This window comes from Lissotriton helveticus, chromosome 1_1 (assembly GCF_964261635.1).
Source record: "Lissotriton helveticus chromosome 1_1, aLisHel1.1, whole genome shotgun sequence".
Classification (NCBI taxonomy): domain Eukaryota; kingdom Metazoa; phylum Chordata; class Amphibia; order Caudata; family Salamandridae; genus Lissotriton; species Lissotriton helveticus.
The window spans coordinates 1,704,236,295-1,704,264,234 of record NC_136057.1 but is presented as its reverse complement, the minus strand read 5'-3'; the positions used below and the strand labels follow the sequence as shown (position 1 = coordinate 1,704,264,234).

The 27,940-nt window shown below is 47.6% G+C and overlaps 1 protein-coding gene across 1 annotated transcript in view; it reads left to right on the top strand.

The window, feature by feature from the left end:
* The window catches only part of TNS2 (tensin 2), a 345,025-nt gene that overhangs the window by 209,795 nt on the left and 107,290 nt on the right, over window positions 1-27,940 (top strand). The window contains exons 15-17 of the mRNA XM_078689072.1: window positions 3,247-3,376; window positions 19,795-19,860; window positions 22,125-22,241. Coding sequence (XP_078545198.1) covers window positions 3,247-3,376; window positions 19,795-19,860; window positions 22,125-22,241 — 313 coding nt within the window. The remainder of the gene's footprint in view (window positions 1-3,246; window positions 3,377-19,794; window positions 19,861-22,124; window positions 22,242-27,940) is intronic.

Below are 27,940 nucleotides of genomic sequence, written 5' to 3'. Positions count from 1 at the left end.
AAGGGTCTCACCACGTTCCCCTCTCCACACACCCCCATTGCAGGTAACCCGCACTTTCCCCCTGCTGCCCAGACCCGAGCCTTCGAGAGTTGGGTACAAGGAGACTGCAGGGTCGCAGGAGATCTTTTTCTTGGTGGGTCGCCTAAATCGTGGCGGGACTGCAGAGACGAATTTGGCCTTCCTCTCACCGCTAGCTTACAGTATGCGCAGCTACGCCACTGGCTCTCGGGAGACGACATGTATCAGGCTGCTACCAGGGCATATACCCCGTTTGAGAAGTTGGCGCGCTCCCTCGGGGGACTGAAACGGCTCGTCTCCCAGATCTACAACATATTGCAACACCCCGTCGCCCCGCCTACACATCCTTATCAGAGGCAGTGGCAGTCGGTGACAGGCGCTGATATCACGCCATCTCAATGGACTGGGCTCTGGAACGACATCCCCAAAATCTACCGCAGCATACCACAGCGGGAAAACGCGTACAAGATGCTAACACAATGGTACTACACTCCCCTGAGACTCAGCAAAATGTTCCCCGCTTCCTCGCCGCTGTGCTGGAGGTGTGGCACTGCGACTGGTGACTTCGTGCACATCTGGTGGTCGTGCCCTATCTTAGCTGTCTTTTGGAAGGAGGTCCTTAGTCACATTAAGAAGGTGCTGGGTTTTCCCCTCCCTGAAGAGGTTTGCACACTCCTGCTGGGCATACGACCCCCCACACTTAGGGCCCTCACGCGCAGCGACTGGATCCTCTCCCTCCACATGCTGGGTGCAGCCAGGCAACTCATTGCTCTATACTGGAAGCGGGCTGAGGCACCGCCGATAGCCTCTTGGTTCGTGCGCCTCTGGCACGTCCTGACCATGGAGCTACTCATGGCGCGGATACAGTCACGGGGGATACGCTTCAAGGCAGTGTGGGAACCTCTCGTGCGATACCTGTGCTCCATCAGCTATGCCCGCCACATGCCCCCCAGGCTCCGCGCCCTGCAATTGTTTGAGGATGCCCTCATCCCTGCTGACCCGACCAGACTAGCCGCCTAGTCGCCTCCCCCAGTGCCAATTTGCGCTTTCCATCCCATATTGGCGACTGCAGCCGCGCACCCCGGCCCCCTCTCCACCTCGCTACAGCTCACTCCTCCTCTGACTTTTCTTCTTTCCTACTTGCCACTCTGGCTTCCACCCCTCTTTGGGGCAGTTCGGCCCCTGTTGGGCCTTTGAACCTGTGGCACCATTGCTCTCCCTTACGTACGCACCTCCCCCGTGCATCGATGCATTACCGTCATCTGACCACCTCTTGTTGCTCTATCCCCTAAGCCACGCGGCCGGCCCCTCCAGGGGTTGTAGGCAGAACGCTGTGTTAATGGTTCCACCTCCCCCGGTTACTACTGCCCATTGATTTTTCCTTTTATATCTGCGCGGCCGGCCCTGAAATGGGGTTGTAGGCTTATCGCTGTGTTCACAATAAAAACAGATTTGAACAAAAAAAAAAAAAAGCTCATTCTGGCTTCAGAGTGATGACGTATGTGTGCACATTCGGCACCATGCATCAGTGGACATACATCATGACAAGGTAGCTATTTTGGCTTTTTTTAATTCTACTATTCGAACATGTAGGACACCCGTCTTGGAACAGTACATTATTAAAAATAAGTCCTGCATGTAAGCACATTTACAGAAAGGAATGGTCTAACACTAATTTGCAGATGCCACGCCCACATATAAAGTTACAAAAAATCAAATTAAAAAAAGGACAGAGAGGGTGCTTGGGAGCAACCGATGAGTGAGGGGTAGCAAGTCAGTGCTGCCGAAAAGCGGGCGCAAACATGAAGGGGTGGGGGAACAACGGAGAAGGGTGAGGAGAGTATTAAAAAAGCTCAGTGGTACGGGAAGTGGTGGAGTAAGCAACGGTCGAGTTGGGGGGTGAGAGAGCAGCACAGAGAGTGCAGAGGGGCAGGCACGTGAAGGGGGAAGCACCAGATAGGGACGGGGAGCAGGATCAAGAAATCCCATGCACTCCAAAGTGCAGAAAGCAAAAGAAAAAAAGTAGTTTGCTGAATGTAATTAGTGGCAGGACGCAATTCATCCTGTTAACAGGATGGAAAAGAAGCTGTGCCCTTGGGGGAGAGACAAGCTTTGGCAAAGCCACTAGCTCTGGTGTTGGCTGACAGCCTTTTCGCTTTGACAGTGCTTGTTTTGTTTTTTAAGGCTTTTGTAAAACGTAAGTGTTGGGTGACCTGCTAGTCTCTCACCAATATAAAAAAAAGAACATTGGCTTAAAGCAAAAATATTTTTGGGTCTCAAAAAGCACTCATTGCCATAGTAGTCTCTGGTTCTGAATGGAACATCTCTGTGTGCAGGTGTGGTCCTTGTAAAATGGAGGAATGCAGTCATTCAGAGTGAAGTTATCCAATGGCTGAAGTACGAAGTATGCAACAGTGGATGGAAGAAAAATGTGAATGACAGAATAACAGACAAATGAATGAAGAGGGCTGACTAAAAGCCCCTTTAAGTATGTATATTATATATATAATTTTAGTAAAATCAAGAGATCTTGGCTTGACATAAAAAGGGAAGCCGTCGAGTAAGAAGCAAGCGAGATTCACAAGAAAGCCAACCAATGGCTGATCCGAGCCCACTAGGTACTGGTATTGTACCCAATAGGTCTTTCGACAACAGACAGCTAAATGACTCAGTAGGTGAGACTTAAAAATGTGTCTGTGGGTAGCAGTATATTCAAGAGGTGTGGACTTGCAGCTCAGAGTTTTCTCAAGTTTTGTAGATAAGGGAGTCCCCTTGTGGTTGATAATATCTTTAGGAGTGGTGTGTGATTGGCATATTACTTTCAAATGCTGCGTGTTAGTAGTTGGAAGAATTATCAACTTAAATATATGTCCACAGTGAGAGCGCTTTCAGGGTACATGACTGTGCCTTATGGAATCATCTGCCAAGTAATTCAAGCCAAAGTGTGGAGAATGCGTGTTCTAACGTGTGGCGTTGTAGTGGAGTGCGTGTGAGTCACTGTATCAGTATGTGCGTCTGTAGGGTGAGGTGACTGTAGGTTACATCTTTGCTGTGTTACTTTACGCTGAATGTAGCCAGTATGAGTGAGTTTGCCTCGCTTTGCTTCTCCCCTCTGTTGAGCCCTGGTTACCAATAAATGATTTGCACGTGACAGGAACGGGAGTAAGACGTCAGTGGCCCACTGCAGACACTCACTGTCTTCTTTGCTGTCTCTCCTCCGGAGTACAGGTGAAGTGCTACCACAAGCAGAGCAACGGCCAGGACCGCGATGTGGTGTTCAGGACGCAGTTCCATACGTGCACCATCCACAGTTCTCAGCTCTGGCTGTCCAAGGAGGATCTAGACGAGGCTTGGAACGGTGAGTGAGTGCCTGCGTGTAAGAGAGGTGTGATACACCAGGCCGGTAGCAAGCTGACACTGCATTATATAATCAGTGTGTACATGCGACAGAGTGCCTGCGTATAAGACATGTGTGATACACCAGGCCAGCAGCAAGCCGACACTGCATGAGGTGATGAGTATGTACATGCGACTGAGTGCCTGCGTTTAAGACATGTGTGATACACCAGGCCAGCAGCAAGCCGACACTGCATGAGGTGATGAGTATGTACATGCGACTGAGTGCCTGCGTTTAAGACATGTGTGATACACCAGGCCAGCAGCAAGCCGACACTGCATGAGGTGATGAGTATGTACATGCGACTGAGTGCCTGCGTGTAAGAGAGGTGTGATACACCAGGCCGGTAGCAAGCTGACACTGCATTATATAATCAGTGTGTACATGCGACAGAGTGCCTGCGTATAAGACATGTGTGATACACCAGGCCGGCATCAGGCCACCACTGCATGAGGTGATGAGTATGTACATGCGACTGAGTGCCTGCGTATAAGAGATGTGTGATACAGCAGGTCGGCAGCAAGCTGAAGCTGCATGATATAATCAGTGTGTACATGCGACTGAGTGCCTGCGTATAAGACATGTGTGATACACCAGGCCAGCAGCTAGTGTACACTGCATGATGTGGGCAAAATGTGCATACGACTGGATGCCCGTTTCTAGGAGTTGTGGGATACACTACCCATGGAGCATACTTACATTGCATAATGCGGGCAATCTGTGCCTGCGACTGAGTGCCCATGTGCACAGGTGCAGTACACCGGGTCAGCAGGATGCCGACACTGCATGATGTAGCTAAACTATACAAGTAACTGGGTGCAAAAGAGGTGTAATACGCCAAGCGAGAAGCATGCCAATACTGCATAATGTGACGAGTGGACAAGTGACTGATTGCCCATGTGCAGGCGGAGTGTACTTCTTCAGTACACGTGACTGAGTTCCCAGCAAGAGAGGTGTGGTATACCAAATGAGCCACGTGTCCACACTGCATCATGTGGCTAATGTGTTAACTGAGTGCGCAATTACGGGAGATGCCGGACAGTGGGTGAGGTGTGCACAGCGTACACGTGAAAGAATGCCCCGCGCGGGAGAGGGGCACAGATGTGCGCACGGTTTATATGTACGTGCACTGCCTCCTAGCGCACAGCACGGTTTGTAATGCTGGCTCAGACTGCGCAGTTCTCCCCAGCGGCCCACCCAGGATCTTCGAAAGGATGGCCCTGTTTTTGACAAACAACTCGAGCGCTCTGATTATAGGATGGCGTTGTAAGGAGGGGCGAAGCTCCACTTTCCTGAGCTGCCGATTTACACACGCGGCCACTTGTCGTGTGGTCGAGTGAAACGTGCGCGGGTCTTTCCTCTGTTTGCCTTGGCGGCTAGAAGCGCCTCCGGGAGCGAAGCTGAGCTCACCTCAGAGCACAAATGCCGCCTTTCCGTAAACATGCCCCGTGTCCGGGGAAGGTGTCAGGCTACACGCCCTCCGTTGCGCCAGGCATTGCCAGCGCCGCTGCTCTCACTCACCCCAGCAGGGAAACGTCTCTCTACCCCACCGCCCTACTCTTGGCTGTCTCCTTTATCTCATTCTCTAGAGAGTCCCGAGCCTCAACAAGCATGTGCAAAGCCAACAGGCACCGATTGGCTCTGGCAACGACGTTTAGCCATAGTGCACAGCATCCCTATTCACCAGAGATGTGCAGCATGGCTAAAGAGAACAAGCATTGGCATAGCCAATAGGTCTCGCCTTTGGGACCTTATAAGTGTTTAGCCATGCAACAGTAGATGTTGTTGCACCAAGGATATTGTGCTGGACAACTAAACACTTCTAAGGTCCCATAGGTGAGACCTATTGGCTATGCCAATGCTTGTTTTATGTTACGCTCAGTCACCACTGGAAATGTATTAATTTCACAGAAACCCCTTTTCTCTTCCCTAGGCCTAACAGTGTCCTTCATGTCATGTTTGCTACTTTCAGCCTTAATCTAATGGAAGAGGTTATGAATTTTATCAATGACATGACTAGCAATAGATCTGAAGCCTTGCTGTCTTTTCCAAAATAGAAGCTTCCCATCACAAAGATGGAACCAATTAACCAACGAGGACAAGGTCAAAGAATGAATAACATCCAAGGTATATGGTGTGAATTTAGGAATAATCCAAGTTCAAGCACAATGACAAGGTAGGAGAATGACAGAGGACTAAAAACTAGACACCAGAATCCAGGCAGGAGCGCCAGTCCTGAGGGGAAGTGTCAACCCTGCCAGCGTGAAAAGTAAACAGAAATGCTACAATGCATCACATTTTTCTATTCATCCTTTTTTCGTAGTAAGACAAGTACAACAGTTCCAAAGTGAGGATTTATGAAACTATGGGCATACTTGTATTGTGCCTGCATGGTGTTGGTCATCTTATAATGAGAAGATATCAATTGTATGCTTCGGGTTATTGCCAACTGAGTCAGAAGCTGGAATTAATGGGCCTGTGTGGTCATAGATGCAAAGAAAGTCTAACACTCTAAGAGACCATGCCTCTTCTTTCGTCTGTACATCGTAAAATGGGAGGCTAAATGAGCGCGGGCATCAGACCGAAGGGGCAGCTGGTAGGGGAGAGGGAGGAACATATTAGATCAGTTTACTCAAGATACATTTAAGCCCAAGGCCTTAAAAATGATTTGCTGCCCTACGTGAAATTGGGCATTGCTGATCCAATTTCGAAAGAGTGTAAATCAGCATAACCAACAAATTTAAGAATTGTTGGAGCTTCTTAACTATGTTGGATAGTATACTTAAAAAGCACTTATTAAAACAATCTAATCTGGATTTTATTATGGATTCCACATCAAGAACATACAAATAGAGCAGTATAAAAAGAAATTACCCTCCTTAATAGTATAATCTGAAATAAACCAAAAGTTACAACACTGTCTCGCTTCTCAAACAACAGCAATATATCAAGATGAAACCCAAGATTTTTGACTTTGGATGCAGATGATAAAGGGCAACCCATACCCCTGCTCCATAAGGTGCGGTACCATGAAGGAGGCAAAATAAAGTGAATCCCCAGAGGAAGTTGATGGAAATGCAAGATATGCAGGGAGTTATCAACATTCAAAATTGACAGCACCAAACCGTCTCATATTGGCCCCTAGTGGTTGACAATCATGACCGGGGTTTTGGCTAATTTCAGCATGAGTCATTTGATGCTCATCCAATTCCATAACAGAAGTAGAAGCCATGCACTGGAAAAGAGAAGCAATGGCTCAACATAAATATTGAGAAGACAGGGGGCAGCGAGGGGTTCTGAGGAACATTTCAATGTAAGAGCCTGGCAGTGAAGACAAACGTGGAAACAGTGACTAGTTAGAAGTTGTCGGGAGAAACAATGTACACCTTGCTAACCCTTTACAGCCCAGTGAAGACAGATGAACAAGGCAATAGGTTAAATGTAGCTGACAGATTAAAACAAAAGTTCTGACACAGCCAACATCAGAAACAATTCTGAGGTTGGCCAGCATGGCCAGAAAAAACCTGATTGGGCCTTAAACCCAAATCTAAGCCAAGATATCTGTTGTATACATAGCCTGAGCCTTCAAGACCTTACCAACATGAGATAGCGAAGAAATTAGCCTTAAAGTGACCTATCAAAGGAGGGTTTTTGGTAGAGATCAGCTATAAACTTATAGTATTGAAAAAGTAACCCAGAACAAAGATTTTATATAAGGACAGATTTGAATACTGGAAGAACAATGTCTGAAAAACTCTTCGGAATCGAAGCAGGGTAGGGAGCCTGGGGCAGATTCAAAACCAGCAAAGATGGACAGAATTTGTTAATATCCAAAGGTAAGAGAAAGCCACGTGTTGGGAGTGTGGCAAATAAAGCACATGGGCGATAGATAGTTACACCTAAGAGTTGTGGGTGGGAGAAGTACCCAGGGCTGGCTTTAGTGCTGGTGGTGCCCGGTGTATCAAGCTCTGTCTGCACCCCCCGCCCCCTTTCAGTGACGTTCTTCTCTATGGATTCCCTCTCTGCCACCCTCCAACGGTGCCCCTCATGTCTCCATAGACATTCTGGTTAGAGGAGGCAAACCTGGAAGCAGAGGTCAGCCCGGGACCAGGGTTCAATTCCCGGCTCGGCGGGCTCTTTAGTCCTAAAATGTCCATGGACTCGACAATTCTCGCTCCGGTGCCCACTCGATTCACGGGGTCACACTCTGCGACTCTGGGCAATAGCTTGCTTAATCTCCACAACGGCCCCTCGCGGCGGGATGCCTGGCTTTCACCTTGCGGATACCCTGCCGGGGTTATCTCACAGGGGAATACCAGGACGGGTTCCCTAAGCAAGCGCTTAGAAACCGCTCGGTGATTTGCGCTATATAAATTCCTGTACATTCTCTCGCATAAATGTAATTCCTTTTAAAGAGCTGCGCATCCCAATGTAGGGTTTACAACACTTACGTTGTAAAGAGACAATACATCAAACATGTGTAAATTGGTATAGAGTAAATGTCACTTAAGACAGTGACGATTGAAACATGTAGGTGTCTCTTGTCATCCATATTTGTAGGAATTACGAGTTAAGAGTGCTTGGTTGGAGAGACAAACTCAAGATTCAAAACGTAACATAGTTGTTGGGGTTGGCGTTACTAATAAGAATATATTTCTATCCAAACAAACCCTCTTTAGTACCCTTAGGATGATGAAAGACTGGGGACAAACACATACGTTTCTAACCTATGTCTTGCAGTTTGCATGCAGCTCCTTGATGCTAGTTCATAGCTCACTGTGCTCTACTAAGTTCGTGACATGAACTGCAGGAGGATCGATCTGACAAAGCAGTTACCCGCTGAGCTACCTGCTTGAAAATAAACCTGTGATCCTTATGGTGCACATGCTTTGCAGCAGGCACATTAACCCCCTGCACAACTTTACGGTGAGTTAAACAAACCTGATCTCTCTACAGCAGGTGCATTAATTACCAGAGTTATTGTGACGTTTTACTGCCTGGAAATTGCTGAGTGCACAGGGTACGCTGAAGCAGGTGCTTTTAACTCCCATTAGTCATTTCAGGCGCCCGGTGCTCTAGCATTGGTTGGACCACCCTAAAGCCAGTTCTGGAAGCATATGAGAGAGACAACTGGAAAACAAAACACAAGCACTGTCATATAGTGCCTATACAAAAAGATAAACCTTGCACCTCAAAAGTGAGCAGTGGAATGACAAAAGTAATATATCCACGCTCAAGGGGAGGGGCGAGCACGGAAAGCCTACACTCTAACGAAGACGGATCAAGCAAATCTGAGTGACAATAAAGCTAACCAAGGGTAAGCACAGGTGGGCTCTAAGTCACTGTGAGCTAAGAATACATCTCTCAGCAGACAGCGCATGCGCTGTCTAGTAAATGAGAACTGAAAAGAAGCGCCAGTGCCCACCACCGGCAATCACCTGTACATATTAAGCCCTTACAGTATGTGATGCTCAGACGCTCCAGTCACTGACCTTCCTCGACACACTGTATTTGAGTCTGTACTAGACCCATGGGACTTTCATACTAGTTTCAGACTAGGGTTAGAGTGTCTCTATTTCGGAACCTAGTATCACTTCTAATATTATTCCTAAAGCCGCCTCTGTTGCGCTGGCTCTCTGTTCCTCTTTATGTCTTCCCACCCATGACATCTAGGAATGATGTGCTGCATAGTGAGTGCTTGGGGGTAAATGTATCAACATACCCTTTTGCGATTTCTAAATTGCGATTTTTAAGGAATCGCTATTTAGAAATCGCAAAATGGGATGTATGTAGAAATTCGCATTTTTTTAGCGATTTCTTATTCTACCTTATTTGCGAATTCGCAATTTGCGAATTCGCAATTAAGGAATAATTTCCCATTCATTCCTATGGGCCAGAAGGCCCATAGGAATGATTGTGAAATAATTCTCAATTTGCGAATCGCAATTTGATAATCGCAAATTGAGAATAATTTCAAGGGTGCAGGGGTGTCTCAAGAACACCCTGCTGCACCCCTGAAATTTACATGTGTGTGCATATGGCGCACATACATGCCCTATGGGCATGTATGTAGGTCACATGCCACCTTCACAAATGCCAAATTGTGCATTTTTAAAATAATTTGCAAATTACCACCAACTACAAGTTGGTGGTAATTTGCGATTTCTTAACCTAAATTCGCAATTCCAAAATGCTACATACATAGCATTTAAGGAATCGCAAAAATGCGATTCCTTAAATGCTTAAGCAAAATAAGGAATCGCAAATTTTTGCGATTACTTATTTTGCGATTTTTTGTTACATGTCAAAACATGCAAAAAGACCATTTGCGATTCGCAAACGGCTTGATACATCTACCCCCTAGTGTACAGCACACTGTGATGAAATTTGGCAGCTTTGTTGGGTTCACAGTTAATAGGCATGTGTCTTCGGCCCACCAGTCCATAAGCATGCTCCCACTGCACGTAATTTGCAGGCTTCTCTGTAAACTCTGACGGACTGTTGTGTGTACGCACTGCAACTGAAACGCAAGCATGTTTGTGTAAAATAATGTGTGTTTGAAGTGCAGCTGATCTGAAGGACTGTCTGCGTGATCTCAGATGCACAGCATTTTATGAGTTCTCCTTTAAAGTTTTGTGTGCACTGAAACTGTGTAACTGTCTTTTCTGTGTAAAATAGTGTGTGCTGCAACTGCTCTCCTGGCTTGTCTGATACACGTTTGCGCCGCCTCTGGTCTTCAGGTCCTGTTTACAAACCTTGCATGAAAATCTGCAAGCTTGCCTGTACTAAAGAGTTGCACACCCCAAAACACTGGTTTGTAGATGAAATGTCACAGGCCTCATGATGGAAGAGGCATGGCACACTTGTGGTTACAGATGTAGGAGGCATGGCACACTTGTGGTTTTGCAGTGTGAATCTTATCTGTATTCACATGCTGTGCATTATTCCGCCATCTAGTGGTTGAGTTCGGGATTGTTGTATATGTCTTTTTTAGGTCTCGCGTGGCGTAGGCTCCGCACATACGCAGTCTCGCTCGCGAGATTTAATGACTCTGAGTAGTGAGGGTTAACCCCGCCCCTCTTTTCCATTGGCTGGCCTCCTAAACGGCGACCAGCCATTGGAGAAGAGGTCTTAGTGACGTCATTCTCTTCTTCTAAGCCCGTCTTTTTCGGATTGAGGGGCGTTTTTTTTCAGTTTGTTCTACTTTTTAAGCCCGTCCCTTTCAGACTGGGCGTGTTTTTGCTTGTTGTTCACATCCTAGAAAACACACCCCCCAATCTGAAAAGGACGGGGCTTATACACAAATGGCGAGCGCTCGAGCGCTTGTTTTTTAAACTTTCCTGTTGTGTTTTACTTTCCTTCCGGCAGACAGTCTTCAGCAGACAGTCTTTTATTCACTCACACCATTGAAGGTGACAGGCGGCATCCCAATATAAAATTAAGAGTTCTTCACTTTCTTTTTTTGAGCTAATTATTTGGTTTAAAAAAAACTCTGATGACTAAAAAAAGACATGGCGCAGCGGTAAGTCAATAATGTCAAACTCGTATTTAGGGCAGTGAAAAACAGCAAACTGTCAGTGAGGTGCTATTTAACGAAAACACGTTTTCGATTTTTTTGGGGGGGAGGGGTCACGGCAAGGGATGAGCGTGAGGAAGTTGATGTGGTGAGGTGACAGCCTCGCTGTTTACCAATGTTAGGAACCGCAGCAAAGCCGCTTGAAACACTATATGGAAATACAGTTTATATTATCATGTTTGGGGGCTCTCGACAAGGTGTGTGGCCAGTGAGAAGATGCTGCGCTGTGATGCCCTATTGTTTTACAGCACTTAGAAACCACACCACTGGGGTTGAAGCGCTATATAAAAGAGGTTAATTTTGCTGTGGGCTCCCGTGTAGTTGACGCATGGGCACCAAAAGGAGTTTTCTCTAGAATGTGCTATTTTTTACAGCGGTTAGAAACCAGACAAGTGCAGTTGAAGCGCTACATAAAACAGGTTATCGTTCTCATTACCGGGGCAGTTAGAGGAGGTTGGCTGAGCTGACGGGCTGAATTGAGCGGCTCCCAGGTACAGTCTCAGTTTTCTTGTGCTGCCGCTGCCTCTCCCGCGAGCTCCACACTAGCGCTGCGCCTGCACCTCTGGGCGCACAGCGAGGCTCGTCTTCAGATGGCACTTGCAAGGGAAGGAAATGTGAGCTTCTCTCTGGAGCCACGAGGAACTCGGAAAAAGCGGCGGAGGTTGTATGAGTTTAACAGGGAAAAAAGTATCCACGTGGGACAAAGTTCAGCGGAAAGGTGGTGCAGCAGGCTGCAGCGGTGCTGTCTGACAACGGGGGTGCAGGAATTGGGCCGATAACCATTTACCTTCCAGTCTACCCTATTAAGCAATCCATTATTTGATGGCCGCCTTGTATGGGGCACACTTTGAAAACTGTGTTTTTACTTTGTTAAGTGTCCGATTTGTCGGAAACCCTTTGATTCACGGTGGCGCCCACTTCACGTAGAATTAGCACAGTGAAAGCGATCCGAGGCGCTAGCAAATCTTTTCCAAGAATATAATCAGACCGTCTGATTATAGTCTTGGAAAAAGCTTTGCTAGCGCCTCGGGTCACTTTCACTTCAGACGCCACGCAGGATGGCAGGGACATTATTGGTGGCATAAGAGCGGCCGGAACCGACCGTGCATACCTCTCACTAGACTAGCCCTCCCTCCCTTGTCATTTAACGGATTTAACTTTACTCACTGAAACAGCAGTTTATCTATTTAATCCAGGTAAATGTTCTACTTTTTAAGCCCGTCCCTTTTAGACTGGGGGCGCGTTTTTGCTTGTTGTTCACATCCTAGAAAACACGCCCCCCAATCTGAAAAGGACGGGGCTTATACACAAATGGCGAGCAATCGAGCGCTTTTTAAAAAAAATTTCCTTTTGTGTTTTACTTTGCTTCCGGCCCCCTCCCGGTGTTCACATTTCCTTTGCCCCACTCCTGTTGTCAAAGCGACCGCGGGCGCTCTTTCCATTCACGCGCTCTGCAGGTCACCATTTGCCAGCATGCGGCCGCTAGAGCTTTCATCCCTATCACTCCCCCCTCCCCTACTTCCCCTCCCACTTCCCAAACAGCATCGAGCCACGAAGAGTTGAAGGGAATTCGCTCCCCGCCATGGTCTTCCACCCGCTTCCTTTCCGCCGGAGTGAGGGCTGCGCGTGGCCCCTCCCCCAGCCTGTGCTGCGCACACTGCTTTCCTCGCTCCGGAGAAGTCAGCGGAGGGTTACCGGGGCAGAAAGGAAGCAGGGCGGACCATGGCTCTCTTCCTGCCGCGCGGCCTGCTCCGGAGCCTCCGGGTGTGCTTAAACCGACCCAGGCCCAGGGGGGAGAAGGGGCTGCCTGCTGCTGCCGCCTGGAGGATGCACCGGAGCAGAAGCTACAGCAGCGGTGAGTGCGGCGCGGGGCTAGAGGGCCGTGGTATGAGGATAGGTCCAACATCCCCATGGGGAAAAAATACCACGGAACAACAGCACATTTGCTCCTAGTATCAAAATCGCCCCCCACCTCCTGTACATTTTAACATTTTACTTTAACGGTGTTATCAGCGAGGGTCTGCTCACGTGATTTTGAACCTTAGATTTTCCATTCTTCGGTCGCTGTTCCCGCACAAACTAAAAAGGCAAGGCAACCTTGCACCAACAACGCGACTCGCTTGCTAGAGGGCCTTGCTTTATTACAGTTGCTTATTCAAGAACGTTAATGTGCAACCAAACCCACTCCCATAGGTGTAAACCATGTCGCTTCATCACACTTAGAACTCGTGTTTTTACACAAGGCGGATACATAGCAGATTTTCTAGATAACTACTGACTGCGCGCACCTATCTGAGAACTCTGTGTGATTGTGTGTGTGTGTGGCTCTGTGTGTGTGTGTGGCTCTGTGTGTGTGTGGCTCTGTGTGTGTGTGTGTGTGGCTCTGTGTGTGTGTGTGGCTCTGTGTGTGGCTGTGTGTGTGTGTGTGGCTCTGTGTGTGGGTGGCTCTGTGTGTGTGTGGCTCTGTGTGTGGCTCTCTGTGTGTGTGTGGCTCTGTGTTTGTGTGGCTGTGTGTATGGCTCTGTGTGTGTGTGTGTGTGTGTGGCTCTGTGTGTGTGTGGCTCTCTGTGTGTGGGTGTGGTGCAAATGCAATAGGTCTCGTATTTGCGAGAGATTAAGCTATTGGTATTGTAAATGACAATGCCATTTATTTATCTGTTTTCAAAACCAAAACATAAATAAAAAGTTTGTCATTTACAATGCCAATAGCTCTAACTTTTCCGAAGGCGAGACCGTTGCATTGTAAATGCTTGTTTTTTTTGTAGGAATTGGCATCCCACCATTTAGTGTTCTCCTGTGCCGTCGACGTGCTTCCCCCGGAAGCTCCCACCTTTGGTCACCATCTTCAGATTCTTTTTTCCACTGTTGGGTCTGGATCGGAAGGAGAATCAAAAAGTTGTGAAAAAGTCTTCAAGAACAACAATTCAAGGTACCGGTCTTTGAATCGAGGGGCTGGACGGCGACGATGGTAGAAACAACAACCTCGTCGACAATTTAACGAATAATGCGCATACAGGGGGCTGCCAGTGCGTGGTAATGGACAACACACCATTCAAGTTTTGGCAAAATTGTCATCATAAATATGCCCAGAAGGACCAGTATCTAGTCTGCAACCTCTGCTTAATGGTGGATCACTGAAGTGAAGATTGCAACGCGTGTTCGGCGTTCACCCTGAAGACATTGAGAGTAAGAGAGAGACAGAGAAGAACCAACCACAACATGCAGGGCCAGAGTGCAGCACCATCGCTATGAGACCTGGGACACTCAAGTGAGGAAGAGGACAATGTTGCAGAAGGTCCAGAAGGCGAAACAGACATCATCATCCAAGTCGTCGAGGTCAAAAAGAAAACTTCGAGAGAGGTAAGCGAACCGTCGTCCTCGAAGAAAGTAGACAAGTCCAGAAAAACAGACTCCAGGGCCTCGAAGGTAGCAGAAGCACTCAACGAACGCAGTTGCATCCCAAAAGAAACACTGCATAGGATCCTTAGCAAGAGAGGTCGAAACACGAAAAGCATGACCCTACGCCTATGTCGACGGAAAAGGCACTGTCGGCCATGAAAAGAAGAGACAAAACTCTCGATGCTGAAATGCACACTTCATAGATAGATCGAGAAGATAAGGAAGAGACTGGAGGCAGAAAAGGATTTCGACAACAGCTTGAAGCAATTCAAGATACAGCCGAAAATTTCGAAGGAAAAGATCATTGAGGAGTTAGAACCTCCATTGAAGCCAGGACCTTTAGAGGAATAGGAGGAGTTATTTTTCGAGGAAGAAGGAAAAAAAAACCTACCTGGAATCGGAAACTTCAGAGATTAAAGAACCACCGTGGCAAGACCTCGACACAGACTCCCAAGAGGAAGCTGTCGATACCTATCCTTTGAAACCTTCCCCACCAGACGACATTGGTATGTACAACCAGGTCATCAGGAAAACTGCAGAAACCTATGGGGTATAGCTGGAAGAAGAAAAACCACAATCATGCTTTTTGCTCGAAACATTAATGCCCACATAATCAAGTAACCAATTCCTTCCTATGTTGCCAAGTGTACTAGACCAAGGAAAGGAAGCATTTAAGGAGCCTGCCACATGTAAGGCAGACACTTCTAGGGGAGAGAGGAAATATAAACACTCCTCCAAAGACCCTTTTTACGTCAAAGGGTCAATGACTGCGAACTCTATCATAACGGCCACAGCCGGGAAGAGGGCTAATGTGCCTACCACTATTGGTCCACCACCAGACAAGGAAAGCAAAATAATGGATCTTATGGGGATAAAGGCCAAGAGGAGTGGTCAAACCAATGGCGCGTCGCCAGTTCCAAAGCTTTGCTAAACAGACATGCTTACCAACATTGGGAGGAGGTAGGAGATCTACTGAAACACCTACCAGAACAATACCAAAAAAGAGCAGGCTACTTACTAGAAGAAGGGAAGAATATAGCAAATACATGCTGAAAATCTGCCTAGATGCCGCAGAAACATTAAACAGATCTCAGATTCAAGCCAGAAGTGCAAAACAACATCCTGTACTCACCTTTCGATGGGGAACAGCTTTTTGGAAGCGCTGTAGACAACACACTGAACCAATTAAAGAAAGACAATGAAATAGCAAGGTGTATGGGTGCACTACAATTCAGAGTGAACATGCATAGAGTAACCACCCCCTCAAGGAGACCAGTGGTGAGAGGAAACTATCACCCCACAACTTCACATGAAACTTTCCAACAAGGTTACTAAGGTGGTAACCAGGGACAACAACAAGGACAGCAGCAAAATTGGCAATACCAACAAGGCAGACAATCCTTTCGAGGACGCTCCAGTGGCAGAGGCCTTCCACAAAGAGGGGGAGCAGCCACACAAGCTAAATGACTGCATCGCAAACACGGCACACACTCCAGACACATCACAGAGGGTGCACACAAATAATCAAATACATCAAACAAACAACCAGTTCCTCCAACATTCAACACCCATAGGAGGCAGACTAAAGAATTTCCATCAAAGATGGAAAGAAATCACTTCCGACAAATGGACCTTAAACATGATACAGTATGGTTACTGCATAGAACTAGTCAAAACACCTTCAAACATAAGACCAAAGAGGGAAATACTTTCCAAAGGAGAAACTACACTGTTACTCCAAGAAGTACAGGAACTACAAGCAAAAGAAGCGATACAACACGTACCACACAAGGAAAGAAACAAGGGAAATTACTCTACGTACTTCCTAATCCCAAAGATAGACGGAACACTGCGTCCTATCTTAGATCTCAGATTCCTCAACAAGTTCATAAAAACACAAAGATTCAAGATGACGACGCTGCAAGAAGTAATACCTCAGGTACAAAAGGGAGACTACATGGCTACGATGGACCTAAAAAATGCCCATCTGCACATCCCAATGAACAACAGACACAAAAAGTTACTAAGATATGTAGTCAATGACACACACTACCAATTCAAACTGCTAGCATTCAGTCTAAAGTCAGCACCAAGAGAGTTCACAAAGTATCTAGCATCAGTAGCCGCACACTTAAGACAATGGAATACATGTATACCCGTGCCCTAGATGACTGGTTAGTAAGGGCAAACTCGTACGAAGTCTGCAAACTGCACATACACCAGGTAATAGATACACAAATCCAGCTTGGTTTTTCAATACGCTGGGACAAATCTTCACCAGAGCAAGACAAAATGTTCTTAGGAGCAAGACTAGATACAGAAGTGGGGAAAGTATTCCCAAGCGAGAAACGTACAATAGCCCTATTGAAGGAGACACAGCTATACCGGAAGGGGCAAGCTCTGACAGTGAGAACAGTGGGGAAGTTACTAGGGATGATAGATTCATGCATTCACTTAATCCCAAACATCCACCTACATATGAGACCATTCCAAGAATGGCTCCAAGCACAATGGTAATACGCAACGGGGAGTTGGGAAGATCTAGTGGTTGTCACACAAAATACAGAAAGAAATAGCATGGTGGATCAAGGGGAACATCTCTCAAGGGAGACCCTTCAAGCAACCAACTCCCAAGTGACCATAACAACAGATGCCTCACAAATAGGATGGGGAGCTCACATGGACAACCTCTAGGTGAGGGGACTGTGGACACAGCAGGAAGCTGTACAGCACATCAACATCCTAGAGTTAAAGACAGTGTTCCTAGCCTTAAAAGCCTTTCAGAAAGAGTTGTAAGGAAAACAATTCTAATATAAACGGACAACACAACCACAATGTTTTACATAAACAAACAAAGGGGAACACATTCTGTAGCACTTTCGACTCTAGCTCAGCAACTCTGAACGTGGGCGATTCCACAGAACATAAACATAATAGCAATCCACCTGTCAGGCAAGGACAATATAGAAGCGGACAGACTGAGCAGACAAGCTTTGTCATCCCACGAGTGGGAGATTAATCAATTCGAACTCGACGAGATTTTTCGCAAATAGGGAACTCCAAAAGTCAACCTCTTTGCAACACCCTAAAATGCAAAATGCCAAAACTTTGTGTCCAGGCAACCATGCAATCAGTCTCTAGGGAATGCATTATGAATAAACTGGTCAGAGAGATTTGCTTACGCTTCACCCCCCACATGCCCCCCGATACCACTACTCCACAAAGTAATCAACAAGGGCAAAGTCAGCCACATGACAATGATTCTTATTGCCCTACAATGGGCGAGGCAAACATGGTTCTCAGAGAAAACGGAGATATCGCACGGAGCAATTTACAAATTGCCACACAGACAAGACTTACTAACCATGCAAGAGGGAAGAGTGCTCCAAACGGTAAACAACCTTTACCACGAAGTTTTTACCACGCGATACCTTTACCACGCGGCCGTTACAACGCAAGTCGTTACCACGACTTGCGCTGGAGGGCGCTGTGGGATAAGGAATTTTATAAATTTATATTCCAACACCTTCCCTTCTGTTACGGGGACTGGTGTTGGAATATAAAATTATAAAAATCCTAAATCCGCGCCCTCCAACGCAAGTCGTGGTAACGACTTGCGTTGTAGCGGCCGCGTGGTAAAGGTATGCGTTGTTACAACCTGCGTTGTAACAACGTACATCCGCTCCAAACAGATCCAGAAAGCCTGAGCCGGACTGCATGGCTCCTGAGGATATAGAATTTTCTCACCTAAAGCTACCAGAAAGTACTATGGCAGTCCTAAGGGAAGCAAGAAAGCTGACCACTAGAAAATGCTACTTTGCAAAATGGAACAGATACTCTCTGTGGTGTCTTGGAGAAGATCTTTCCCAAAAATTCACAAAAGAAAAAACAGTTCTAAGGTACTTCACACATCTACTGCATAGTAATCTAACCTAAGCATCACTGGAAGTTTACTTAGCAGCAATTGTAGCATACACAAGAGGACACACATGGAAGAGCTTCTTCACTTCTCACGTGGTAAGAAGGTTCCTGGAAGGAGCAAAAAGAATTGCCCCACCAAACACAGTGCGAGCACCCACATAGAATCAAAATGTAGTACTCGCTCAGCGTACGAAGGCACCATTTGAACCACTACACAAGGCGATGCCACAAATGCTCACACTGAAGACAGCCTTTTTAGTGGCGATATCTTCACTACGTAGAGTTAGTGAGTTGCAAGCACTAACATTACAGGAAACCTACTTCCAAATACATAATGACAGAATCGTCGTGAGAACAGATCCTCATTTAATGCCAAAGGTGGCATCAAAATTCCACATAAACCAAGCCATACAAATACCAAGTTTCTTCCTCAATCCAAAGACACAAGCAGAGAAAGCACTGCACAGTCTTGACGCTAAAAGAGCAGTCATGTATTACATTGAAAAAACAAAGGAATATAGAAAGACAAAGCAATGCTTTGTATCTTTTTCAAACAGTTTTCTGGGAAGGCCAAGAACACAATTGCTAGATGGATTGCACAAGGCATACAGTTGTGCCACAAACAAGCAGGACAAACATTACAAGGAGCCCCGCTGGCTCACTCAACAAGAAAGAAAGGAGCAACCATCGCCTTTCTAACCAATACTCCAATTCAGGACATTTGCATGGCAGCAATATGATCTTCAGTGCACATGTTCATAAAACATTACTGTGCGGACATTCAAATGAATAAGGAAGCACAAGCTGAGCAAAAAGTCTTGCAACATCTAGTCACAAACCAACGCTCGTCTTCCACCCAGCCACCACAAAACTAGCAAACCGCTACAAAGTCTATGCACAGCATGTGAATCCAGAAAAGATTCATGCTGCAAAACGTATAGTTTCTTACCTGTTGGTGTAGTTTTGCAGGTTGAAGAATTTTCTGGATTCACTAGCGAACCTACCCTCTTCCCCCAACAAAGATGAGATAAAAGGGAGGAAAGAAAAAAGAATCCGAAGATGGAGGCCAAAGTTAAGATCTTCCGGAGGAAGCACGTCGACGTCACAGGAGGACACCAAATGGTGGGATGTCGGCGCCCACTAAACCCTCCCCCAAAATAAAACAAGGACAAATACAACAATTCCGGACCCAACCACTAGATAGTGTAATAATGAACAGCATGTGAATCCAGAAAATTTTGCAAGCTCTAAAACTACACCGACAGGTAAGAAAATATACGTTACAGACTGAGGAGGCATAGGCATGGCGCACTTGTGGTAATAGATGGATGTGGCATGGCACACTTGTGATTACAGTTGGATGAGGCACAGCACACTTGTGGTTACAGATGTCGTGAGCACACTTGTTATAGGAAAACTACTCACCCGCTCTTAGTGTCCTCATGTGTTCAGGTCTACTTATGTGGCTTCTTGCTCTCCTCAGATGACCGCTTCCCTTCTGATGCCGCCGTAGAGTTCATCTTCTCCTCGGGACCAGAAAAGATCAAAGGTGAGAAGATTTAAGATTTCTCTTGAGTATCCAACACCCATCAATCAGGTTCAGAATGCAGCACCCCCCCCACCCCCATCTGCGTCAAAATTTGGCACCCACTAATCCTAACCTAGAAGTGTAGCACCTGTCAATCAGAAATTCAGATTACAGAATCCTCCTATCAACCTCAAAATACATCACTCACCAATCCCAATCTAAGAATAGAGCATCCATCAATCGGAGATTCAGAATACACAGCCCCCCTATCAGCCGCAGAATACATCCCCACCAATCCCAATCTAAGAATCAAGCATCCGTAAATCAGAGATACAGAAAACACCACCCACCTATAAGTATCCGACAACAACAACCACCAATTCTAACGTAGGAAAACAGACAGTAGCCATAAATAAGAGTTTTAGAATGCAGCATCCATCTGATCAGCCTCCGAGTACAATATACACCACCCTACCCGAGGAGTGCATCACCCTTTAATCATGGATTCAGAATGCAATACCAACCTATCTGTCTACTACACGTATATCGGCCTCAGAATACATTACCACAAGCCCTAAACTAAGAATACAACACTTTTCAATTAGATTCAGAATGCAGCTTAAGCCTTCATTACACACCAGTCCTAACTTAGGAACACAGTACCTTTCAATCAGACATTCAGAATACAGGACCCACCTATCAGCCTCAAAATAATGCAATATGCCAGTGCTAACTTAGGAGCACAGCACCCATTACTCAGACATTCAGAATACAACACTCTCCTGTCAGTCTCAGGATACATCACCCACCAGTCCTAACATAGGAAAACAGCACCTAGCAGATATTCAGAAGGCAGTACCCAGCTCTCAGCTTCAGAGTACAGCCCCCGCTGTCCTAACCAAGGAGTACAGCACTCATCAATCAGAGGTTCAGAACGCAGCACCCACATATCGTCCTCAGAATGCATCGCCCACCAATCCTAACCTAAGAGTACTGCCACAGCAATCAGATATTTAGAATACCACAGCCGCCACTCATGGCCTCAGAATGTATCAGCCCCAGTCACAGGGGAATAACGCACCCACCAAGTCAGAGTCTAGGTATAAAGCACCCACCCATCCTCAGACTATCAGAGCAGAATATCCACCAGAACCTCATTATTCAGCATCCATCAACCCAGAGCCTTCGTACTGAGCACCCACCATCTTTAATTGCCTCAGGATGAGAATACCACCAATCATAGCTTATAACAGCTCCACTCTACCCGGAGTAAATCTGTGCGTCATCTGTCTCTTCGAACTAAGGGCCCGATGTAGGTAAATCTGATTTACCGACTCTAGAATACCGAATTTTACCGATTCGGTATTCTAGATTCGGTAAATCAGATGTAGGTAAAAATTCGGTAATTTTTACAGAATCGGTATGATTCGGTAATTACCGAATCGGTATTTACCGATTCGGTAATTGCCATTGATTCCTATGGGCCTTGATTTTTTTACCGAATTGTCAAGGGGGACAGGGTGTCACTTTGACACCCTGTTGCACCCCTGATTCACAGGTGTACATGCACAGATGTGCATGTACACAGGAATTCGTTATTTACCATGAAATAGTATTTCATGGTAAATAACGAATTATTCAGGGCCTGTGGCACTGTATGCAGTGCCACCTACATCTACATTTACCGATTCGGTATTTTACGGAATCTGTAAATTTACCAAATCGGTAAATTGTGAGCCCCCTGCATGTCAAACACCAAATACCGGTCGGTAACGGCCGAAATTGGCCGTTACCGACCGGTATTTGGTGACCTACATCGGGCCCCAAGTCTTGTCTGTATGAGCCCCGCGCTAGGGCCTTAGTTCTGCTCTCCTGTCAGAGGCTCTCTTTAAGGGCTCATTAATACTGTTAGAGCTCCTCAGAATTCTCTCCTGGCTCCTCGGTCCCACTGTGCTGTTTCTTCCTAGATCCCTCCTTGTGAAGATCCCCTCTGTACAGCCCCCGAAGATCCCCTCTGTACAGCCCCCGAAGATCTCCTCTGTAGAGCCCCTTATTTCAGCAAATATCAATGCCAAGTGATATTGTCAATACTTTTCTCTCTTTACTCCTATCTTAGTCTTTCATTTCTGTCAAAATCTTTGTCAAACGCTCTCCCTGCAAGTCCTTTCCATAATCCTACATTTCTTGACCTATCCTCTTCCCTTTTTCCCTCCTCTTTGAACCCTGCACCATCCTTATCTTCCTGATCTCATCCACTGCTAACACTTGTTCTCCTTCCCGAAAAGGCAGGGAGACCTTCCGCAATGATCCAGACGTGACGGTGGACTACAACATCACAGACCCCCTGATCCGATATGATTCATATGAAAACTTCAACGTCCGCCATGAGGACAGCCAGGAAGGTACTGCATGGGCCCTGGAGGGGGCAGAAATTTTGAGCCTGACTTTTGCGGGTGAAAGGTAGCAAAAGAGGTCACTGGGAGAAAGGCACGCCCTAGGATATTCTGGGTAATTTAAGGTACGAGTTGGCAGTACTCAAGCCTGTTAAGTGTAGACGGTATCACCTATGTTTAGCTGTTAAAACAGATCTGGATATCGTGAAGGGCCTTGTGTAGAATAATGGCAGGCACACATAGTTGTTAAGCAGGCAGAGTGTACTACCACGTATTACAGAGAGTGCAGCACAGTTCTTGAGCCTGCCCGGTGTAGGAAGCTGGCTTTCTATGTAGTGTACCTAAATTAGGTACACTATGCAAAAAGTTTAGACGACCCTTATTGACAGGGCTTAATTTAATAATCCCAAATGCTGTCCTGTGTGGTAGTGTGGGCGAGAAGTTCAGGCTTACCAAAGGGTAGTGTTAAGCATTTGTACACACAGAGTCAATAAATGAGACACACACTCAAGAAGAAACTCGAGATCACTTTAGAAATTAAACAGATGTTTATATAATTTTTGACTCCCAAGATCATTGGAATCAGATACGTTTTTTAGACATTAGGGATTTATACAGGAAAAATAGTAGAAGTTCACAACTGTCAGATTTGATGCATGAGCCTTGAGCAAGGTAATACTATCCTATTGCAGAAATATTCACTGTATAGGCACACTTACAGACAATTCTCAGGGTTATTCTTCTGGACATACTGTGTTTAGGGGCCAAGGCCCAAAGAACCACCAGCAGTTCGGATTTACCTGCCCTGGTGTGTCTGGGTGCAGAGGTGCTGATTGCGATGGTAGCCTCGAACCCTACCAGTTAAAGTTAATGGAGAAACCTGTAACAAGAAAAAGGCTGTAAGTGGGAAATTCCAGACAAGTGCGGCAAAACCCAAAGGGGGGGCTCAGCGCTTGAGTGTCTCTGGAGCAAGAGGCCACTGTCGGTTGGCTCGAACTCAGGCTGTGTGGCTCAGGTGCAGAGGTGTTTTGTCTGGCAGGTCACTTGCGTTGCAGGCTCTCTTGGGGTCGACCTGGTGATGGGGGGCAAACAGGACAGCAGGACCACTCTCTGTGCTGGCCTCGGTGATGCTGACGTCCCTCATCAGTAGGGCGGTCTTGGCATGACTGAACACTTAACAAGCCTTGGCTGCTGCAAGGGCTCTGGTACTGAGGGTATTGGTGCTGGAGGGCTTCTGGAGGGTCTAGCGGCTCAACACTTGCCCGGGAGACAGGACTGACCTCTGTGAACTACAAAGTCCTTATCCTGGGGTGTGCTTCCTTGGCCGACCTGGTGGTTAGAACAGTGTACCAGGCGGATTTGGTTGGTGACTGCAGGGACGTGTCTTCTCCACTTCAAGTGAGATGCGGACTGGTTGGCGAAGGGCTGCCCGCCCGCCGAGGCTTTAGGAGGATGCATAGCTGCAGGACAAATCGGGCCTTTGCAACTGTCGGGATAGCAGCAGGCAGGTAGCGTTTGGCTCAAGATTGGGGGCTGGTCCACAGTTCCTTTGTTTTCATCTCTTCTTGGCACTTCTTCTATTCCCAGTAGATGAATCCTGAGTTCCTAGTGCCAGGGGGCTACTACTGAATTTAGGTGTGTTAAGGGGAGTGTATGGTATTAGTGAATGGGCTACCTACCCAATAGGTGACTACACTCCCTATATGACCACTTTCTGGGGAGAGTGGGCATAAACATGAGACAGAGTTCCTAATTTCACTAAAAACAAGATCAATCAATTAATCAAACATTTGTAGAACGTACTACTCACCCGTGAGGGTCTCAAGGCGCAGGGGGAGGTGCTGCTACTGCTCGAACAGCCAGGTCTTGAGAAGTCTCCTGAAGGTCTGCAGGTCCTGGGTCTGTCGCAGGTGGATGGGGAGGTTGTTCCATGTCTTGGCGGCAAGGTGGGAGAACGATCCACTGCCGGAGGTCGTTCGGTGGATGCGTGGAACAGCGGTGAGGGCGAGGTCAGCGGAGTGAAGCTGGCAGTTCGGGGTGTAGAAGGTGAGTTGTTTGTTGAGGTATGTTGGTCCGGCGTGGTGGAGTGCTTTGTGAGCGTGGGTGAGGAGCTTGAAGGTGATCCTCTTGTTGACGGGGAGCCAGTGCAGGTCTCTCAGGTGGGTAGTGATGTGGCTGTGGTGGGGGATGTCGAGGATGAGGCGTGCGGAGGCGTTCTGTATTTGATGAAGTCTTTTCTGTAGTTTGGCCTTGGTTACTGCATAGAGGGCATTGCCGTAGTCCAGCCTGCTGCTGACGAAGGCCTGGGTGACCGTCCTTCTGGTTCTGGTGGGGATCCATCTGTAGATCTTGCGTAGCATGTGGAGGGTGTTGAAGCAGGAGGAGATGGCTTTGACTTGCTGGATCATTGAAAGTGAAGAGTCCAGTATGAACCCCAGGTTGCGTGTGTGGTCGGTGGGGGTCGGGGCAGCTCCCAGCATGGCCGGCCACCAGGAGTTGTCCCAGGCAGAGGGTGTGGAGCTGAGGATGAGGACCTCCGTCTTGTCCGAGTTCAGTTTCAGCCGGCTGTTCTTCATCCATTCGGCTACGGCCTTCATTCCTTCGTGGAGGTTGGTTTTGGCGGTGGTGGGGGCCTTGGTGAGGGAGAGGATCAGCTGGGTATCGTCGGCGTATGAGATGATGTTGAGGTCATGCGATCGGGCTATGTGGGTGAGCGGTGTCCATGTAGACGTTGAAGAATGTTGGGCTGAGGAATGATCCTTTGGGTACGCCGCAGATGATCTTGGTGTCTTTAGATCGTAATGGAGGGAGGCGGACACTCAGGGTTCTGCCCGTGAGGAAGGAGGTGGTCCAATCCAGGGCTTTGTCACAGATCCCTGCGTTGTGGAGGCATGTGCGTAGGGTGTGGTGGCAGGCGGTGTCGAAGGAGGCCAAAAGGTCCAGGAGGATGAGGGCCGCGGTTTCTCCGTTGTCCAGCAGGGTCCTGATGTCATCAGTGGCGGCGATGAGGGCAGTTTCGGTGCTGTGGTTGTTGTGGAGTCCGGATTGGGACGGGTCCAGGGTGTTGTTCTCCTCAAGGAAGCGGGTCAGTTGGCTGTTGACAATCTTTTTGATGACTTTCGTTGGGAACGGGAGCAGGGAGATGGGTCAAAAGTTCTTGAGGTCCTTTGTGTTTGCCTTGGGCTTCTTGAGTAGGACTTTGATCTCAGAGTGTTTCCAGCTCTCCAGGAAGGTGGTGGTGTCGAAGGAGCTGTTGACGATGTAACAGAGTTGGGGTGCGATGAAGGGGCTCGCTTTGTTGAAGAAGTGGTGAGGGCAGGGGTCCGATGGTAAGCCGGAGTGGATGTTCTTCATGATTTTGATGGTGTTGTCATCGCTGACGTGGTTCCACGAGAGCAGGAGGCTGGTGTGGCTGGGGGGCGGTGAGTCTGAGGTGTCGGCGGCTGTCGGGGGGGGTTTGGGTGTTGAAGCTGTCATGGATGTCTGTGATCTTGCAGTGAAAGAAGGTGGCTAGGGAGTTGCAGAGGTCTTGCGATGGTGGAATGTCGTTGGCGCTGGAGCTGGGGTTGGCGAGTTGCTTCACGATGTTTAAGAGCTCTTTGCTGTTGTGCGCGTTGTCGTTGATGCGTTCTTTGAAGGAGGTCCATTTGGTGGTTCGAATGAGTTGGTGGTGCTTGCGCCTGGTGTTCTTGAAGGCTGCGTGGTTGTCCGGTGTCTGTTCATGGCGCCACTTCTTCTCTAGTCTTCGGCAGGTCTGCCTGGATGCCTGGAGTTCGGTGGTGAACCAGATGGCCCTCTGTCGGTGCGTCCTTTTGAGGGTTTCTTGATCGGGGCGAAAGTGTTGGCGCAGTCGTCGATTTATTTTCCGAAGTAGCAGGCGGCCGTGTTGGTGTCGGTGGAGTCGGTTTGTGGGTCTCGGGTGAGGGTGGTGATTAGCTGGTCTTCTGTGACCTTGTTCCAGCTGCGGTGGGGGATTTGTTGCAGGTGGATGTGCATGGTGAGTTTCTCGAAGGAGAAGTGGACGCAGCGGTGGTCGGTCCAGTGGAGTTCAGTGGTGTGGTTGAAGGTGACGTGGTTGCTTGTGGAAAAGATGGCGTCGAGGGTGTGTCCGGCGGAGTGGGTGGGTGTCGTGACAAGCTGTTTGAGTCCGGGGGTGGCGAGGTTGTCGAGCAGGGTGGTGGAGTTGCTGTTGTTGGCGTTCTCCAGGTGGAAGTTCAGGTCTCTGAGGAGGATGTAGTCTGTGGATGCTAGGGTGTGCGTGCTGACGATGTCGGTGATGGCATAGCTGAACAGTGCCCAGGGTCCGGGGGGTCTGTAGACGAGGGTTCCTCTGAGGGTGGTGTTGGGATCGGTGTGGATCTGAAAGTGCAAGTGTTCGTCAGAGCTGAGCACAGCATAAGATGGTGGAACCCTAGTGGTGTAACTAGCTTGAGACTGAAAATGCCTTCTGACTAGCTAATTTTCCCTCCTGTCCTGGTGCCAAATGGGCCTCAGGGCAGGGGGTGGCATCTCCCAGGTATGGGGATAGCCAGGGTTGCATATCAAAGGCGGTAGAAACTTTGACGCTTATCGCGTTGATATGCTAAAACACTAGCCATCCTGCTGAAGGAGGTGTGAACACCTTTCTCTAGAGCAGGCATTGTTTCTGGCCTCTGACAGTGTGGGCTCTCACCTGCAGGGGTCAAAAGGAGGCACTTTCGTACACCAGGAGTCAATTTTCATATTTGCATGCTCACCTCTGGATCTAGCTCTGGGAGTTTTACTATGACTACCCTTTTATTAGGGTCAATCTAGCTCACAGACATCTCCCCAGGTTTCGAGGTGTGCACAACTAAAGTGTGAAAGTGTTCATATCCTAGCACTCAAACCTACATCAATAATCAAAATGGCACAGATACATTTTCAAACCCCGCAATGTGGGTGGTGCTCCGTGATTGTGCCTCAGGAGAAGCTTGTGTTTCAGAGTAAAGTGGGAATAAGTCTGAGATGGCTTCCACTTTTCCCACTTTACTGAGCCCGTGCCTGTCACACAAGAAAATAGCAGAATTGGATGCCATTAGCTAAAAGCAGTCCAGACTTCCTCTGGATGGGCTTCGCCCTTCCCACTACTTCCGACACCCACCGCCTATACATTTCCTGCTATGAACCTAGACCAGGAAATCACATTACCTACAGCCCGCTTGGCGCAGTCCCTCAAGGGCAAAGCCCCTGTTGCTTATCCTGCCCGTCAGGACAAAAGTTTTGCAGGACGCAATATGGGATCATCTTTCCATTGGACTGTGCGAAGGAAAAGTAAGTTGGCGCTCAATTAACCCCTAAAGACTACCTTTTGCTTCCCTGGTGGTCGAAAGAAAAGGTGAGTCAAACCGTTGAAAGTACACGCACCCTCCTCTCGGGCTGCTTGTAGTTAATAACAATATAATATGGACAGGATATATAATATCCTGTCTCTTGGCTCTTTCCTTTTGTGGATAAATCTACTTCGATTCACAGACAGTGAGGGTGCACTACAGAGCACCTCTCATGGATGCAGTGAAAAGATTGGGTACTGCCCTGCCTGTAGAGATAAAAGAAAGACTCCTACATGGGCTCAGAGACCGAGAAGCATTTCACCTAGCACAGATGGCTGTAGATTCTGCTATCAGTGTTGCAGTCTTCAGTCCCCCTTATTCAGTTTATTTAGCTTCAGTCCACATTTGTAAAGCGCA